At 35.1% G+C, this 15,871-nt stretch overlaps 1 protein-coding gene across 1 annotated transcript; it reads left to right on the top strand.

Annotated features, from left to right (window-relative positions):
- The first annotated feature begins 14,233 nt into the window (after window positions 1-14,233).
- On the top strand, window positions 14,234-14,617 carry LOC132619395 (uncharacterized). The gene has a single exon (XM_060334315.1). The coding sequence runs from the start codon at window positions 14,234-14,236 to the stop codon at window positions 14,615-14,617; it is 384 nt and encodes a 127-aa protein (XP_060190298.1).
- Window positions 14,618-15,871: the final 1,254 nt, after the last annotated feature.

Raw genomic sequence — 15,871 nt, 5'->3', positions numbered from 1 at the left:
ATGCGTGTATACATGATAAGAGAATAAATATTCAGTACTATGTATGTCCACGTGGGATAAAAAAGTTATTTAGTAATGTGGCCAAGTAATATGGGACGGAGGAAGTACTTCATTTTTCTATTAGTTAGTTAAACTGTACAATTTATATAGCTTGTGGTACAGATTTTATTGCTATGTTAGTCCCCTCTTCACACACAGACACACACACACACATATATATATATATATATATATATATATAATAAAAATAAAAATAAATAGAATAGAAATTTGTGTAGGAGAATTAAAATTGAACTGTATACGTCTATATATGAGAAGAGAATAAATATTCAGCAAGAACGGAAAAAGTCAAAAGTGAACAAGTAAAAGTGCATGGATGAAATAAATGTGTCGGAGAATCAAAATTGAAGTGCATACGTCTATATATGAGAAGAGAATAAATATTAAGTACTATGACATATGTCCACGTTGAATACAAAAAATAGTTGAGTAAAACGTACAAGTTATATAGCTTATAGTACAAGCATTAATTGCATGTACAAGTTGTAAAGCTTTTGGTATAAGTTGGTGAAGCTGTGTTAGTCCTCCATTCACACTTATATATAATAGAAATATCCTGCATATGGGCCAACTGTTAGTCACATGAGAAACAACAAAGACAATTTGGGTAGTAATCATTGCAATGATTAATCCAAGGGTTGGGGTGAAAAGGGCAAAAAGAAACAAGTGAAAGAGAAAGGGGTGGTGCGCGTTAAAGATGGGTACCTACATTGAATGAATTGAAGCAACGATAATAGCATATTTTTGAATTATGGCGTTTGGTAAGCAGTGATAGTCATATTTGGTTGAATACAGAATTTTGTACCTCCTTGTTTCTTATGGCTATACTTGGTACTTCAGTGCAGAAAGTTGGCACTTCACCGAACTACATCCAAATCATTCACCCAATGAAAACCATTCAAAAAAAAAAAAAAAAACTGCACTAGATAATACTACATAGTTTAACATGGTCTCTCTATATTTCACATCGAAATTACTTGGCATGAATCTAAATATATTTTAGATTGAACCTCATTTTTCTATGATTGTAGTTCAATCTTTCAAAGCACCGCCTTGTAAAGGCAGACGCCAAGTTATATGGCAATTCGAAAAGTCCAGCTAAGTAGAGTTAGGATGTCACATGAGCTACCTTACCTAACAAAAACCTCCTCTTTTTCATCATAATAATTTGGTGCTTTACCGTATTCAATGGATTCCACTATTAGGTGTATGCATTTTTCTTCGAGTATTCAAGATTCTCTATTTTGGGAGCATATATGAGACATGGGTTCACGTTTCAACAAATATAAGTCCAAATTCACACAAACAATTATACACTATCCTTCACATGCATTATTAAAAGAAGAAGAGATATTGACATAAATAATCATTCACCAAAAAATAGCCTGCAAATGTAAATTTTTAAAAAATAAGAAAAATATACATAAAATATACAATGTTTACACATTGTACATTTTTTTTATTTGACTAGTGAATATAATTATTTTTCTTTGGCCAATTGGCGGAATATTTGACTTTCTGACGCATAAACCTACGAAGAAGTTAAAATATTTCAAAATGTAATTTTTTGACGAATTAACCCTAGTGGTGGCCTAGCTCATAAGTGCACAGGAGGAACAAGTTGAAAAGAGAATATTTACTACAAATGATGGGACTAGGTTAAAAATTTTGGAGGTTAGAAATTGACGGGTTCCTACCATAATAATTACTTACTCATTGTCCCTTTTTTATGCGATTCACTTACGTTCAATATATATATATATAGTACTGATATAGTCTAAAAGATAAATAATAAAGAGTATTAAAAGTTTAAACCAAAGGAGGAAGAAATAAATAAAGAAAAAATTGGAAGATTTTTTTTGCCAATCCCCTTATATATAGGCCATTTGGTTTGGCTGTGACAACCAGTGAGTAATACTTTAGTCCCCCAAATATTCAGATCTCACAGAGGTGTAGTTTTGATTAAGGTATGCAGGTCATTGTCTCTTTCTAAAATTCCTAGTATTTTTACTACTGCATCAGTTTGTCATGCATTTCCTAATATATCTTATATGTATCAGGTCACTGTCTCGCACTATGGATATCATCAGCATCAATTGTATGATATCCATAGTGCGAGACAGTGACCTGATACATATAAGATATATTAGGAAATGCATGACAAACTGATGTAGTAGTAAAAATACTAGGAATTTTAGAAATAGAAAATGACCTGCATACCTTAATCAAGAATAATTTGATACATACATGCTCACACACAGGGGATTCTTTTTGCTTTTCACTTTGAGAGTAAATCTTTAACTTTGAATGCCAAACTTATATTGGAACCAAGTGATCTGATTTCCTTTCTGGATAGCAAATTCTCGACAACTTAATAATATGTTTGTACGTGAACTGCTAATCACCTAACTTCTCTGACGTTTTCTTTGATAACCATGTGGCTCTAGTTTGTGTCTTTTTTTTTTTTTTCTAACTTTGCCATATATCTTCACCCCCTAACGTTTTCAAAATGTAGGAAGAACTATTATCTTTTGCAGCCAAAGTTGGATGATAAAGGATCAACAACCTCAATGTAATTCTTTCAAAAAAAAAAACAAGCATATTGTGAAGAGCACTTAACTCACACTTCTGTTCCACATAGAAGTCTAGAAACTGCAAAAGAAAAAAAAAAATGTTCAGTTTTATGTGCAGTCCCCGTTTCCTTTCATCAGTTTTATGTGCAGCTCATAATTGATTTTTTTAATGAATAGGTTAGGATTGTTTTTTATTGTAATCAGCTTTGTCTGAGCCGGTTTTCATGCACCTGGATCTATTTTACAAAGTGTACCATCTCTTAGGTAATTAATTATTTCTGTGCATAGGAATTTTATGCCAAACAAACTCAATTTATTATAGTAGTTAATAATATGGTATAGTAAGAATATGCATTATTTAATCATCTAAAGTGATAAAAGTGTATATACAAACACATGTCATGTATTTATTCCTCTCACCAGCACGTACCAAGTGACTCTATCCACCGAGACTTAAAGATATGGAAAAATCACCTCTTTTTGCCTTTATTTTTTATTAGTTCCATTTCAATTTCTTTAAGTTACGACTTTACTATTCTATTTTTAATACGTATATGATTACTGGTTTTGGTAATTTCAAACATAATGAATGGAGTATATTATCTCAAACATAATGAATGGAGTCATTTGCTTGGTCAAGAATTCAAACGCAATATTGTTTAGTAAATACTATTTTCTAAATGCTTGTTATGTATTAGAGCATTCAGAATTCTGCAGCGCATTTTAATCTCACCATATATTTTTACTCTTCAGTTAAATTTTATTTTTTCTGATGTATTAACTTGATTTGCTATCAGATAGAGTAATATATTTAATGCAATATTGTAACTTCTAAAACTATGTTCTTGTTTCATGAATATCAAAATATTTTTGCAAATTTTTATATCAAATTGAAACAGGAAAAAGATAATTTTTTTGGTGTATATATTTATCTAGAAGGAAAGGGGAAATATATAGGCAAGAGATATTTTTCTTCAACTTCTACTTATACTACATTCATGCAATTTTTAATTTAAGAAAATGTAAAAACTGATGTGGTTCCATTATTCCAAAAAAGAACACGCAGGCAGCATTCCATACAAATGAATAAAATCCACATCCTTAGTGGAGTCTTGATTCACAAACGTGAAATCTATTTCCCTTTTTTTTTTTTTTTTTTTGTATGGGGATTTGTGGGCCTATAGTTTCTGTCTTTTATTACCCCACATTATTCAAACATTTTAATCTACAATAACTCGAGTTGTGTTTCATTAATATATTCAAATTGTGTTTTTTATATACAAAATTAGGATGTTATTACAGGGGTTTGTTCATTTTTAACCTTTTCTAAATGATCACACTGTTTACGAAAAATTTTATGTACGCCCTTGGTAAGTGTTGTGTGCGTATATTTCTCGGGAAGCTATTCAATAACAACCTAAAATTTTCTGCATTTCCTTGACGCAGATTGGAACAAGATAAGAATTTTAATTACTTTTGGGTTCGATGTGTCAAGTGTGCACGTATAATTAAGTACGTTTCAATAATGTTCGTGGTGCAAAAGCTAGTATAATAGATGAGTTTCCTCACCAAAATGAGGAAGAAAAGTACAATAATAATAGTTTGGTGGTAGTAGTAGGTCCGTTTCTTTTAATTGATTCTTTCTTTTGAGAGGACGAGAAAAAAGTAACGAAATACTTTGGGTGTTTGGTATGGAGTTTTCAAGAAAAATAGTCTTTAGTTGGTTTTGAAAAATATATATATTTTTTTAAAAAAATTCTTAAAAAAAAAGAAGAAGAGAGAAATGGCTTCTTTAGAAAAAAGAAAAAAAATAAGGGAAACGAAATTCATAAGTTGCATTCAACATTGATTGTTCATTCCTCATCTTCCAACATATTCTATCCTAAGCTCATCCCTATGGTCACCACACCCTTAACCCACCTCTCATTCGTAATATTTGCCTAAATTATATATAAATGCTTTCAGAGTAACAAAGTTTTAATATCGCTAAATTGGTTGTCTAAGAATTTCTATAAAGATGACCGGTAGGCATCACCATTTTATCTGCTTTTCGCGTTAATTATAGTCATCGTTGCCCACCTCTATCAACTACCACAACCTATAACCACCTTGTTGACGGTCACAACCACTTTCACAGTATGTCGTCATCACCACAAGCCACTATCCCCAACCATCAATCACATAATTACCGACAATTAGCACCACTATATATCGCTAATTATTGTTATCATTCACCACCACCAGCTGTTATTATCATCCACCATAATTATCAAACACCACAACCAGCTACATTGACGACCATCAACAATTAACGTTAATCACTACTGACAGCCACCATCACCACTAGATGTTACTATCGAGAACTACCACTATCAGCCAGCATCATCCCAATCGACATTCACAGCAACCATCCATAGCCATCACCACACCAATCGTCATATAAGTTTCTAAAATATTTTAGGTTAATTTAGTATTTAGGTCTTAATATAATATTTTAATATTTAAATGTGTATTCATATTTGGAAATCTTAATGCGCATCTTAAGATGTGTATTTAAATTTACACATTTTTATAATAATAAAAAAATGCGGCATTAGTAGTAAGTACTTAGCAGCACATCATGAAATCATTGGGTTATTCCCAATTTATTCAGCCTTTGACATTGTCTTGATGATCTCATGTTGCTCTGTCATAATATTTTTTTTTTTTTTTAAATAAGCCATCACCATTAGGCTGTGGACCTATGGTGTGGGGGGGTTTGGCTTGACCCCTACCATGTTAATTTAAGTAATTAGATAACAATGATTAGAGGGGGACATGGAACCTTACCTCTAATCTACAAAAGAAGATTGAAAGCCAATCTTAAGGAAAGAGGCAGCCTATATAAATCTCTTTCCGTAATATAAACGGGTTATTAACTAACAAAGAAATTAGATTTCTCAAATCTTCTTCTAAAAGTAGGTAATTGCCATTGATCCAGTTGAGCCAGTCCCTTTGCCTCGCCAGGTAAACTATCGTGAGAGTAATATACGGACCTGGTTCTACTTGATGAAGCAAGTTTAGCTAAGTAGTCCGCCACAGAATTTGCTTCTCTGAAACAGTGCAGGAATTCAATATTAATGCCCTCCACATTCTTTAGGATCTTGTTGATTATGTGCTTGAGCTTCAAGTTTCCCAAATTCTGTTTTGTGAGCATGTTGGTAATGATTAGCGAGTCAAGTTCCATTTGGATATCATTTATGCCATTAATTTTGCACCAGGAGCTTCCAAACTCAACAGCCAAGGCTTCCGCATGGTTACTGCTTTCACCTTCTATTGGGATAGAGAATGCCATGACCATCTTTCCGTGTTCATCTCGAATAATCCCTCCAATTCCAGCTCTTTTAGTAGTACTGCAGAAGCTGCCATCGGTGTTAGCTTTAAACTTGCCAGCTGCGGCTTTTTCCAGCAGATTGGGGTATATTTTTGCACTGGCTTAATTCTTTCCGCTGTCGCACAGGTACTGATCCAGTTGCCACCGAAGTCAATGCTTGGGACAACATCGTTTAGTGCAGTTTTGATGTTCCATACAGTCTGATTTTCCATTCTATATAATGAGAATTGTTTTTGCTCTCCAAACCTGCAAGAACTCCAATTTTTCCAAATTTCCCAGCATATCATAATAGGAGCAATTATATATATAAATTTGTGTACCTTGTTGTTGGCTGTTTGGTTCCACCATTGATGCAGCAGGCCATTAATAGGAATATGTTGATGATTAATGCCCAAAGGGGCTCCAATAAATCGCCAAATATGATCAGCTGCTTGTCCCTCCACAAATACATGTTGAATGGAATCATTTTCAGGAATAGTACAACATATACAATTAGGGAAGCCTTGTTTTCCAAATTTAGCCAATGCTTCATTGAAAGGAAGCTTCTTATGAATCAATCTCCAAGTAAGAAAGGATATTTTAAACGGGATAGAACTATGCCAGATGTTATTTAAAAAAGGCATCTTAGTTCTATATCTTCTTGATAGGTGCCACGCTGAAGTGTTTGAAAAGCAGCCATTCTCTGTTTTATCCCATATAACATAATCGTCACTGTCTTCTTGACCAGTGTCAATTGTGCTAATGTGAAGAGCAATATCTCCAGGCAACATATTATACAATTTAGTCATGTTCCATCTATGGTTTATCAGGAAGTGTTTGACCATGACTTTGTTGCCACCACCAGTCCTGTAATCAGAGAAGTAGTCAGCTAACGGACCAAAACCCAGCCAATTATCCCACCAAAAATTGCATTCTCCTTTATTGATTTTCCAGGTTATACATTTTTCAGCCTTATCTCTAGCTAACAAAATACTCTTCCATGCTTGTGAGTTCCCAGGGACCCATTTTTTTTCCACTGGATGTTTCCTTTTGCAATATTTAGCTACTAAGAAATCAGCCCATATGGATTTGGTGGTCCTAAATCTCCACCATCTTTTTATTGCCAAAGTATATGAGATTTCTTGCATCCCTCTAATTCCTATCCCATCCTCATCTTTAGGAAAACACATATTACTCCAAGAGCTCCAGTGATATCTCCTTTTACCTTTTGAGGCCCCCCAGAAGAAGTTGTTCATATGTTGTTCAATGATCTCCAGAGTCTTCTTAGGAGGATCTATGGCACTTAAGGTGTAGGTAGGAAGAGCTTGAATAACACTTTTAATCAGCACCTGTCTTCCCCCATGGGACAACATGTTACCTTGCCATCCATTGATTCTTTTGATGATTTTGGCCACCATGTTATCAAAATAACAGATTTTTTTTTCCAATAAAAATGGGGCATCCCAAGTAAGTAAATGGGAAATCCTTATTCATAAAACCAGTACAATTTCTGATCCGATTAATCCTATACGCACAAGTTTTGGGACTGGTCAAGAAGAAGCTTTTCTCGGCATTTACTAATTGTCCATAGGCCCTTTCATATCTCTTGATTTGTTTCATCACCAGGTTGATGGATTTAGAGTTACCACTACTAAAAATCACTATGTCGTCAGCATAGGCAAGATGAGTGATTTGAGGGCCATTAGAGCTCATAGAGAAGAGGATGAAGTTCTGATTATCAGTCAGACTATTGAGGGACCGAGATAGAAATTCAGCAGCGATAACAAAGAGGGAAGGGGATATTGGGTCACCCTGTTTCAGACCATGTGAAGACTTGAAGAATCCATGTCTTACACCATTAAGAATAATAGAATACCAAACATTGGAAATGCTTCTGTTAATGAGATTGATCCAAGTAGAGTTGAATCCAAATTTGAGAAGGACTTTAAACAAAAAAGGCCACGCCAGTCTGTCATAGGCCTTGGCCATATCTAATTTAATCACCACATTTCCTCCTTTGTTATCTTTAGAAATTTGGTGGATTACCTCTTGAGTTAACATCACATTATCTGTGATGAGTCTTCCAGAGATAAAACCACTTTGATCTTCTGAGATGAGTTTAGGAAGGAGGGGATTTAATCTGTTGGCCAGGATCTTTGACAAAATCTTGTTCGAATAGTTGCTGAGGCTAATAGGCCTAAATTCAGAGAAGTTAGAGGGGGACTCTACTTTGGGAATCAGAGTTAAACACGTATGAGAGTAGAACCTGGTAAGATTTTTGCCGTTGAAGAATTCGCTAACAAAGTTCACAACATCCTCTTCTATGATGTTCCAGCAAGCTTGGTAGAAATGCCCATTAAAACCATCAGTGCCTGCGCTGCTATCTTTGTTCATGCCAAACACCGCAGCTTTTATCTCATTCTTATCAGGCATTCTTGTGAGATTCTCATTATCCTCATTGGTTATTATCCTGGGAATATGCTCCATGGTATTATGATGCTTTAGATTGAGGCTGAGATTGAACTGCTTACCAAAATGTTTGACCGCATTTTTAGCAATTTTTTCTTTGCCTTGAATCCATTTACCTCGGTGGTTCTTGATTCTAAGAATTTCAAGTTTCCTTCTTCTGAATCTCAAGACACTATGAAAATATTTAGTGTTTTTGTCACCATCTTTGAACCAGCTAAGCTTAGCATTTTGTGTTAGAAGAGAATCCTGCAAACTAAGCCACCTGACATATTCAGCATAACCTTTGTTGAGATCTTCTCTAGAGTGATCGGAGTTATTCATAATGTCCTGATTTTCGAGCAGTTCCATTCTAGTTTCCCAACTCTTAACCTTTTCGTGAAAATCTCCAATATTGTGTCTGGACCAGTGGCTAAGCACTCTACCCAGTCTTTTCAGCTTAACTTGAAGAATCCACATTGCATTTCCTCTAACCTGTTCATTCCAGGACTTCTCTACCAATTGACGAAAATCAGGTTGATCGATCCAAAAGTTTAAAAACTTGAAATATTTGATGTTACAGTGCTGGTCTTCATTGAATTTGAACAGAAGTGGCCTATGATCCGATCCTGTTCTTGCAAGATGCCTCACCATGTTGTTTTGAATTTTTTTTGCCCATTCATCATTAATGAGGATCCTATCAAGCCTTTTCCATATCCTCTTGGTCAGCCTCCTATTGTTACACCAGGTAAATTTGGGACCATTTATCCCAACTATCGGAAATGGCTCATTTATGCCACTCGTCAATAGTTTGGCTCATTTATGTCATCGAACTATAGGAAACGACTCCTTTATGTCATTGAACTATGGGAAATGGCTCATTTATGCCACTCATCAATAGTTTGACTCATTTATGCCATCGCCCATTATGAAAATGACTCATCCATGCTATTTTTCATTAACGCCGGTTTTATAATACCAGAGCGTTTCGAATCCGTTCTCGAGTTCAAAGGGTTCGACGTTTGAGCTTTAGATCGGTGACCTAAAAGCCACATTTCATCCTTTAGTTTTCTTTTTTTAGCCTTAATCTGTTTTGGTTGATATCGAGTGTTAGTTCAGCTTTGTTCTTTGGCCTGTTGTTGAAATTTTCTGTTAATCGGGATTAACATATACGAATGCTTAATTGATAGTAAAGCAGTAATTTAGTTATGTCGCCTATGCTTGCTATTAATGATTAGTTTGTAAGCTTGTTTGGTCTTTCATATGATTTTGCATTAAGTTCCATGTCAAGTTTCATGTAAAACTCACGTTTCCAGACCATTTCAGCACTTCCCTTTTAGGATTAAAGAAAGATTTTAAAACAGTAGTATTGAATCTGATTGGAAATATGCTATCCCTGTTTCTTTCTGAAAATCTGCACTAGTTTACATATCGCATTGGCTCCATTTCTTACCTAAAAAAAAATAATTAGAAACTTGCCATTCTCTTCAAGATGAAGTTTCGTTTAGATTTGATACATGTTTAGACACTTTAATTTGTTTCTATCTATTGAAAGCATGCCTTATGATTTAAAAAGTTGAATTTGGTTTTTTGTGTATCTACATGCCTAAAGGGCTAAATTCAGCATATTTCGAGTATTTAGATAAAGCATTTGTTGCAACATTGTGACGCTGTTATATTTGATATTTAGTTTAGTCCCCTTTGCTGGCTTGATTGTTTAGTACGTTCTAAGTTGGGATCACTAAAAATGATTTTTATAAGTATTGCCTTACCTTCAGTTATTCCCTCCGATAGAAGCTGATATGAACCATGAATAAATTACTTTGCTGGTTAAAGAGTTGGTAGAGCTTACCTCTTCCCTTTAGGGGATCTAGATTGTCGCCTATCTAATTTGTTTGAAGTAACTGTGTAGTGAAGTTGCATGTTTAGGAGGATAACACGAATCACCCTTGTGGCAATTGATTGAATCTGCCCCCATGTTTGATTTGCCTGATGTGAGACCAATAATTTGTGTATCTATGAGTTGGCTGCCCACATCAGCGTGTGAGGCTTGCCTTTTCCTTAAGCTTCGTGTTGCTGCATTAAGTTTTATTAATCATGGTTAATAATTTTTCTCTTTGTCCAATAATGCATAAAGTAGATGTCTCTCAGTGGGTTTAGTCCAATAACAATAGAGGATTAAGCAAGAAACTTAGCTGATAACAAAGGTGGTATGTTGGAATTGACGGAAAATTTGTCTGTTTCACTATTTGGCCACTAAAGAATAAGAATATTGTTTTAGCCTTTGCTGTGGATTTCACTTCAGCTGTTGCTGCTCCAGCGAGTAGCATCAATGGAAATGATGCATTTTCATTCTTAAAAAAAGGGCTGCTGAAAACACTGCTTTATATTAACATGGCTGCCGCAAATTGGCAGCAAGTGTTTACTATATTGGGCTGGATTGACTCTTTGTTTTTGATACCTATTTGAGGAAAGATTGCTGTTTGTGGTTGCTGTTCTGTCTACTATTACCTTGTGTTGCTTCTCTGTAACTATTTTCTTTTATTGTTTGCATGTACACCGGAGCCGAAGAGTCTCAAAATGAGACTCGACGATATCACCGCTAGGCGAAGACCAGCATTTCCTCCTCATTCTCTTTCCATCTACTTCTCTCGACCTCTCCAACTACATCCGACAAAAATTCGAAAGAGGGGCGAGGGAAGTGATGAATATTCTGTTACATTTCACTATAAGTATTTTACTTTGTGTTGGAATGCTATTTTTGTTCAGGTGTTTAGAAAAGTCTATAGTTGATCCATAATTTCTCATTTGGATATATTAGCATTTCTTGAACAAAGATAGGATTTGACATTTTAGATATGCGAACCTAGCAACCTTAAGTTCGACTATATCCTATTTTCCATCTATTAACTTCATTATAGCTTTGGTCATTTACTAACTGTAACCCTTTTCTTTAAACTGACTTCTTATTTGAAATTAATATGGCCATACGCTTTTTTTTTTACTTTGAATCAAGTTACCAAACTGATTTGAACTTGTGCAAGATATTTTCAAGTCTGAGAATGATTTTAAATAGAATGATGTCTCTTTAATGCGAAAGCGTTCCGGGAAGCTTCTTTATATCCGTTCGAATATTTTCATCTTTTAGAAATTAAGTATTCTTTTCCCTAGTTACCGATTTAATATGAATCTTCCATAACTATCCACTTTAATTTTCATACTACTGTATTACATATACTTTAAAGGGCTAGTTCAGCACCACATTTTATAACGCCAATTGGATTTATACATAGAGTTAGTCATTGCTTTTCACTTTTAAATACTAATCTCCTCTCCTCATCTATAACTAATCAATTATTTTATACATCATCACTTATATTCTACGAGTCCTATTTTAAATGACATTATTATATATCTATAACCTTAGCTACACTTACAAGATATTTTCTTAAATATTTAAAATATTACATCTATAGTGTTAGCCTAATTAAATTTTAGTCCGGTCGGTTAACCATTATTAATGGAATTTAGAGGATGCCTAATACCTTTCTTCTAAGTTAATTGAACCCTTACCTAGAATATTTCGGTTTCGTAGACTTTTAAAATAAAATCAACTTTAGATAAATACTTTAAATAACCTTAGGTGTCCTAATTCACCATAATTAATTATGTGGCGACTCCCTCACTTTAATTAACCCCGGAATTATCGGGATGTTGTAAACTATTTTGACTTCGGTTAAAATAGGGTATAACAACAGGTTGACGACTCAGCTATTTAGAAGTGCACGTATCAGCTATTGGTGAGCCCCAGATTCCTTCGAGGCGTTGTCAGCTATCCAGTTATTTCAGTTTTTAGACAGTTCTATTATTCAGTATTCTTAGAGGCTTCATAGACACAGTCCAGACAGTAAGATGTTTGTTATGTTAGCCTTGTTGGCAGCTATACTTAGTTGTTCAGTTGTTTTGGTTTAGCCATGTTGGCTACTTTAAGATATTTTCAAATTGTCTAAGTATTTCCGCATTATGATATTTTAGTCAGACTTCCAGTTAATCAGCATGTGTTAGTTTTATGTTATCAGTTATGTTTAGGTAGCACATGTTGATTCAGTCAGTCAGTTGGTTCGCTCGGTCACATGCAGTTAGGCACCGGGTGCAGTGTTATGTCTAGGTCCAAGTTCGAGGTGTGACAACCAATGCCTTTGAAGGACAATCGTGCAAATGACCGAAGGACAATCTTGTAAATGACCCGTTATATGTCAGCCAATTTTTAGATGGGCTTAATTGAACAACTCAAAATAGGCTGAGTCAATAAATATGCGGGTTGAACAGATCATATTTTCATATACTAATTTTACCACCCCTAAATCGCTAATTATTAGGATATGAGAAACAATCACGTTTTTGCACTTAGTATATTGTGCCGTTACTAGATTTTCGAACACACCCTTAGGCCTCATTTGTTTTCATTAAGATTAAGGCGTCTGAATCTGAATGCACATCTGAATGATTAAGATGTAGTCTCTAGGTCTGAACACTGAATGATTAAGATTGTTTGGTTTTCAACATCTGAATATGCATAATATATTTATTCAAATATAATAAATATAAAATTAAAATTAAAAAGTAACTAAATATTAGAAAATAAATACAAATTTAACAAAATAAAATATTATTTGATAAAAAAAAAAGAAACATTTATGTTCACTAGTAATGGTGGAGATGTTTTGTAGTCGTGGTGGGTGGTAAGTGGGGGTGGATGGTTGGGGTGAGTGGTATGGGGATGTGAGGTAGTGGAGGTAGGGTTGGTGGTGGGAGGTGGGGAGTGGGGGTGGGTTTGGTGGTGGGGTTGGGCTTGGTGGTGGAGTGGGGAGTGGGGGTAGGTGGTGTGGGGTGGGATTGGTGGTGGGGAGTGGGGGGTTAGAGTGGAGGGTGTGGTTGAGGTGGAGGGGTGGGGTTGGAGTGGAGGATGGGTGGTGGGGTGGGGTTGAGGTAGAGGGGTGGGGTTGGGGGCGAAGCTAGTGGTAAAATATTTCCATACAAAAATACCTCTTAATGATATTAAGACTTGATTCAAGATCTTAATGATTAAGACATATTCAGACCCAATAAGTGCTTAGATTTTATTGCAAACAAATGCACTTAATGGCATAAGCTCTAAACCATTCAGATTCAGACCTCCAATAAGTACAAACAAATGAGGCCTTAATCGAGATGATTAGGACTTCTTTGTCAGGATCTATTGTATGACACAGAAGTAAGGTTGCATCATCTTGTTTGGCGGACTCGCCTATCGAATTGGAAAGAAAGGTACTTAAATTATAGATTAATAAAATGATCTTATGTCAAGCATCTACCAGGCCAAATGTGAGCTCAGACTCAGTAGAACAAGTCATGATACTCCTTAATTGGTCAAGCCAATAAAAATAAAAGGACATCAATAAAAGTGGGATGAAGTACTAAGGCGAAAGAATTGGAGTTGAAAGGAACTAAAAATGAAATGAAAAGTTCCAAGTAAGCGCTGGTGATTTGATTGAAAGATTATCAAGAGCCAAAAAATTACAACTTGTGTGCATAAAAAATACTAATCCTATGGGCTATAAACTAATGAACTTCGTCATGTTGCACCTCAGAATAAAAAAAGAATGATCAATCATAATCGGTCTGTGGCTTACTATAAATAACTTCTAAAAGTAGTAGTTGTAAAGCATACCTATTCCATTTAGTACTTCAGGTGCTTATGTTGCGTACAATGTTAATCCCCTAGTGGATCAATTCCAACGAGCCTTTCAAACTAGTATTTACTATGGAGGCGGTCATTATAGTTGCGATCATATTCTCCGTTTTTGTGATGCCCATTTTGGTCATTTTTTGCGCGATATGTCGCGGATGCCAGCTGGATAAGGATAAAAGACGTGACGTGGAAATAGCTAATGGGGCCTGCGGATTACGAGACGGGAATATGGTTGTTTTGGCAGGCGCCGGAGGAGCTTCCATCGTTGGTGGTGCTGCGGCAGCGACAGTGGTTAGTAGCGGTGATAGGGACAAGGGTGGTGGCGGTTGTGGAGCAGCAACTGGAACCAGCACTACTACAGATGCTGGTACTTACCAAAATTGTTGCTGCGGTGGCCGTGGCCGTGGCGATGATGGTGGCTGTGGTTGTGGCGGTTGTGGTGGATGTGGAGATTAATTAATTTGAATTGATTTATAATTTTGAAAGACCACCCAAACGTGAATTAATGTATATTATTGGCTTTCTCCTCCTTTCTTGTTTTTCCCCTTTTAGGAGTTGGGGGAGTAAAAATAGTGTTTGTTGGTCACTTTCTGATGCTATTTTTTAAAAAAGTAGTTAACCAAAATTTACGTGTGAAACTGTATTGTAGTGTCGTTCGAAGTTACACTTGTGAAGAAATTTTATAGCATTAGCAATTTTGTAATTTTATGGCTTAAAAATAATTGCTTATGAATTTAACCGTGTGGAAGGTGTTGGACGATGAAGAATTGAAAATTGTGGACATATAAAATGGTTGAACCATAGTGAGCTACTTACAAACACATACTGTTTGGCGCATATATGTTTATCCTCCTTGAACGAGAAAATAAATCTCTGAAGGCTAAAGGCGCTACATTTCCAAATAGAGTAGAACTTAAAAGAAAAAGGAAAAAAAGTACTAACCATCAAAATAAATCAATGTTGTTACAAAGAGATAAAATTTAGATGAGGAAAGAATGAATTGTCCAACTCTACTGCCAAAGTAATAATGTTGTAATCCAACTGATTTAACTTATATCTACTTACGAAAAGAGTCATATTTTTTATGAGATAAGTGTGCCGTAGAAGATTACTTTCTAATTTCAGATTACAAAATTCACTTATTATGAACAATCGCTTCTAATAACCTTATAATTAGCCTTATTGTCTAAAATTTAAATTCTAATACAAATAGTTATGCAATAGAGATTGTACAGTAGTTGTAACTACATCCCATGAACTATTCACTTGTTTGCATAATGCTTGATGTTAGTCAATCTCCACTTCCATTACTGGTCAACCTGGTATATATGAACCAATCCCCTAATTCATTATCAACATTGTCAAAAAAAAAAAAAAAAAAAAACAAAACAATAATAACTGGTATATATGCTTTTGTGCGTTGGAGATCAAGTTTAGCACGATCCAAATAGTCCTACGTCCAAGGGGTATTTGCAAAAATGACAACTTTTAAAACTGTTCTTTATAACATGGTCACAAGTTTCATATATGATCATCATATTCTAAAGAATACGGGTGGGCATCAATTGGTTTGATTCGATTTTTTAAAAGTTTAGTTCTGTTTTTCGGTTTGTCAATATTGATAACTGAAACCGAACTGTAACAATTTTCATTTGGTTCGGTTTTCTTCGTATTCGCTTCATCTTTGTCGGTTTTGAAAAGAGTATGCAG

This window comes from Lycium barbarum, chromosome 11 (assembly GCF_019175385.1).
Source record: "Lycium barbarum isolate Lr01 chromosome 11, ASM1917538v2, whole genome shotgun sequence".
NCBI classification, from domain to species: Eukaryota; Viridiplantae; Streptophyta; class Magnoliopsida; order Solanales; family Solanaceae; genus Lycium; species Lycium barbarum.
Note: the sequence above shows the minus strand (reverse complement) of the source record. Positions and strands in the feature narration are given on the sequence as shown.

Bases quoted from the DNA above. Each gene is read 5' to 3' on its own strand.
- LOC132619395 (XM_060334315.1), top strand. From the start codon at position 14,234: ATGGAGGCGGTCATTATAGTTGCGATCATATTCTCCGTTTTTGTGATG.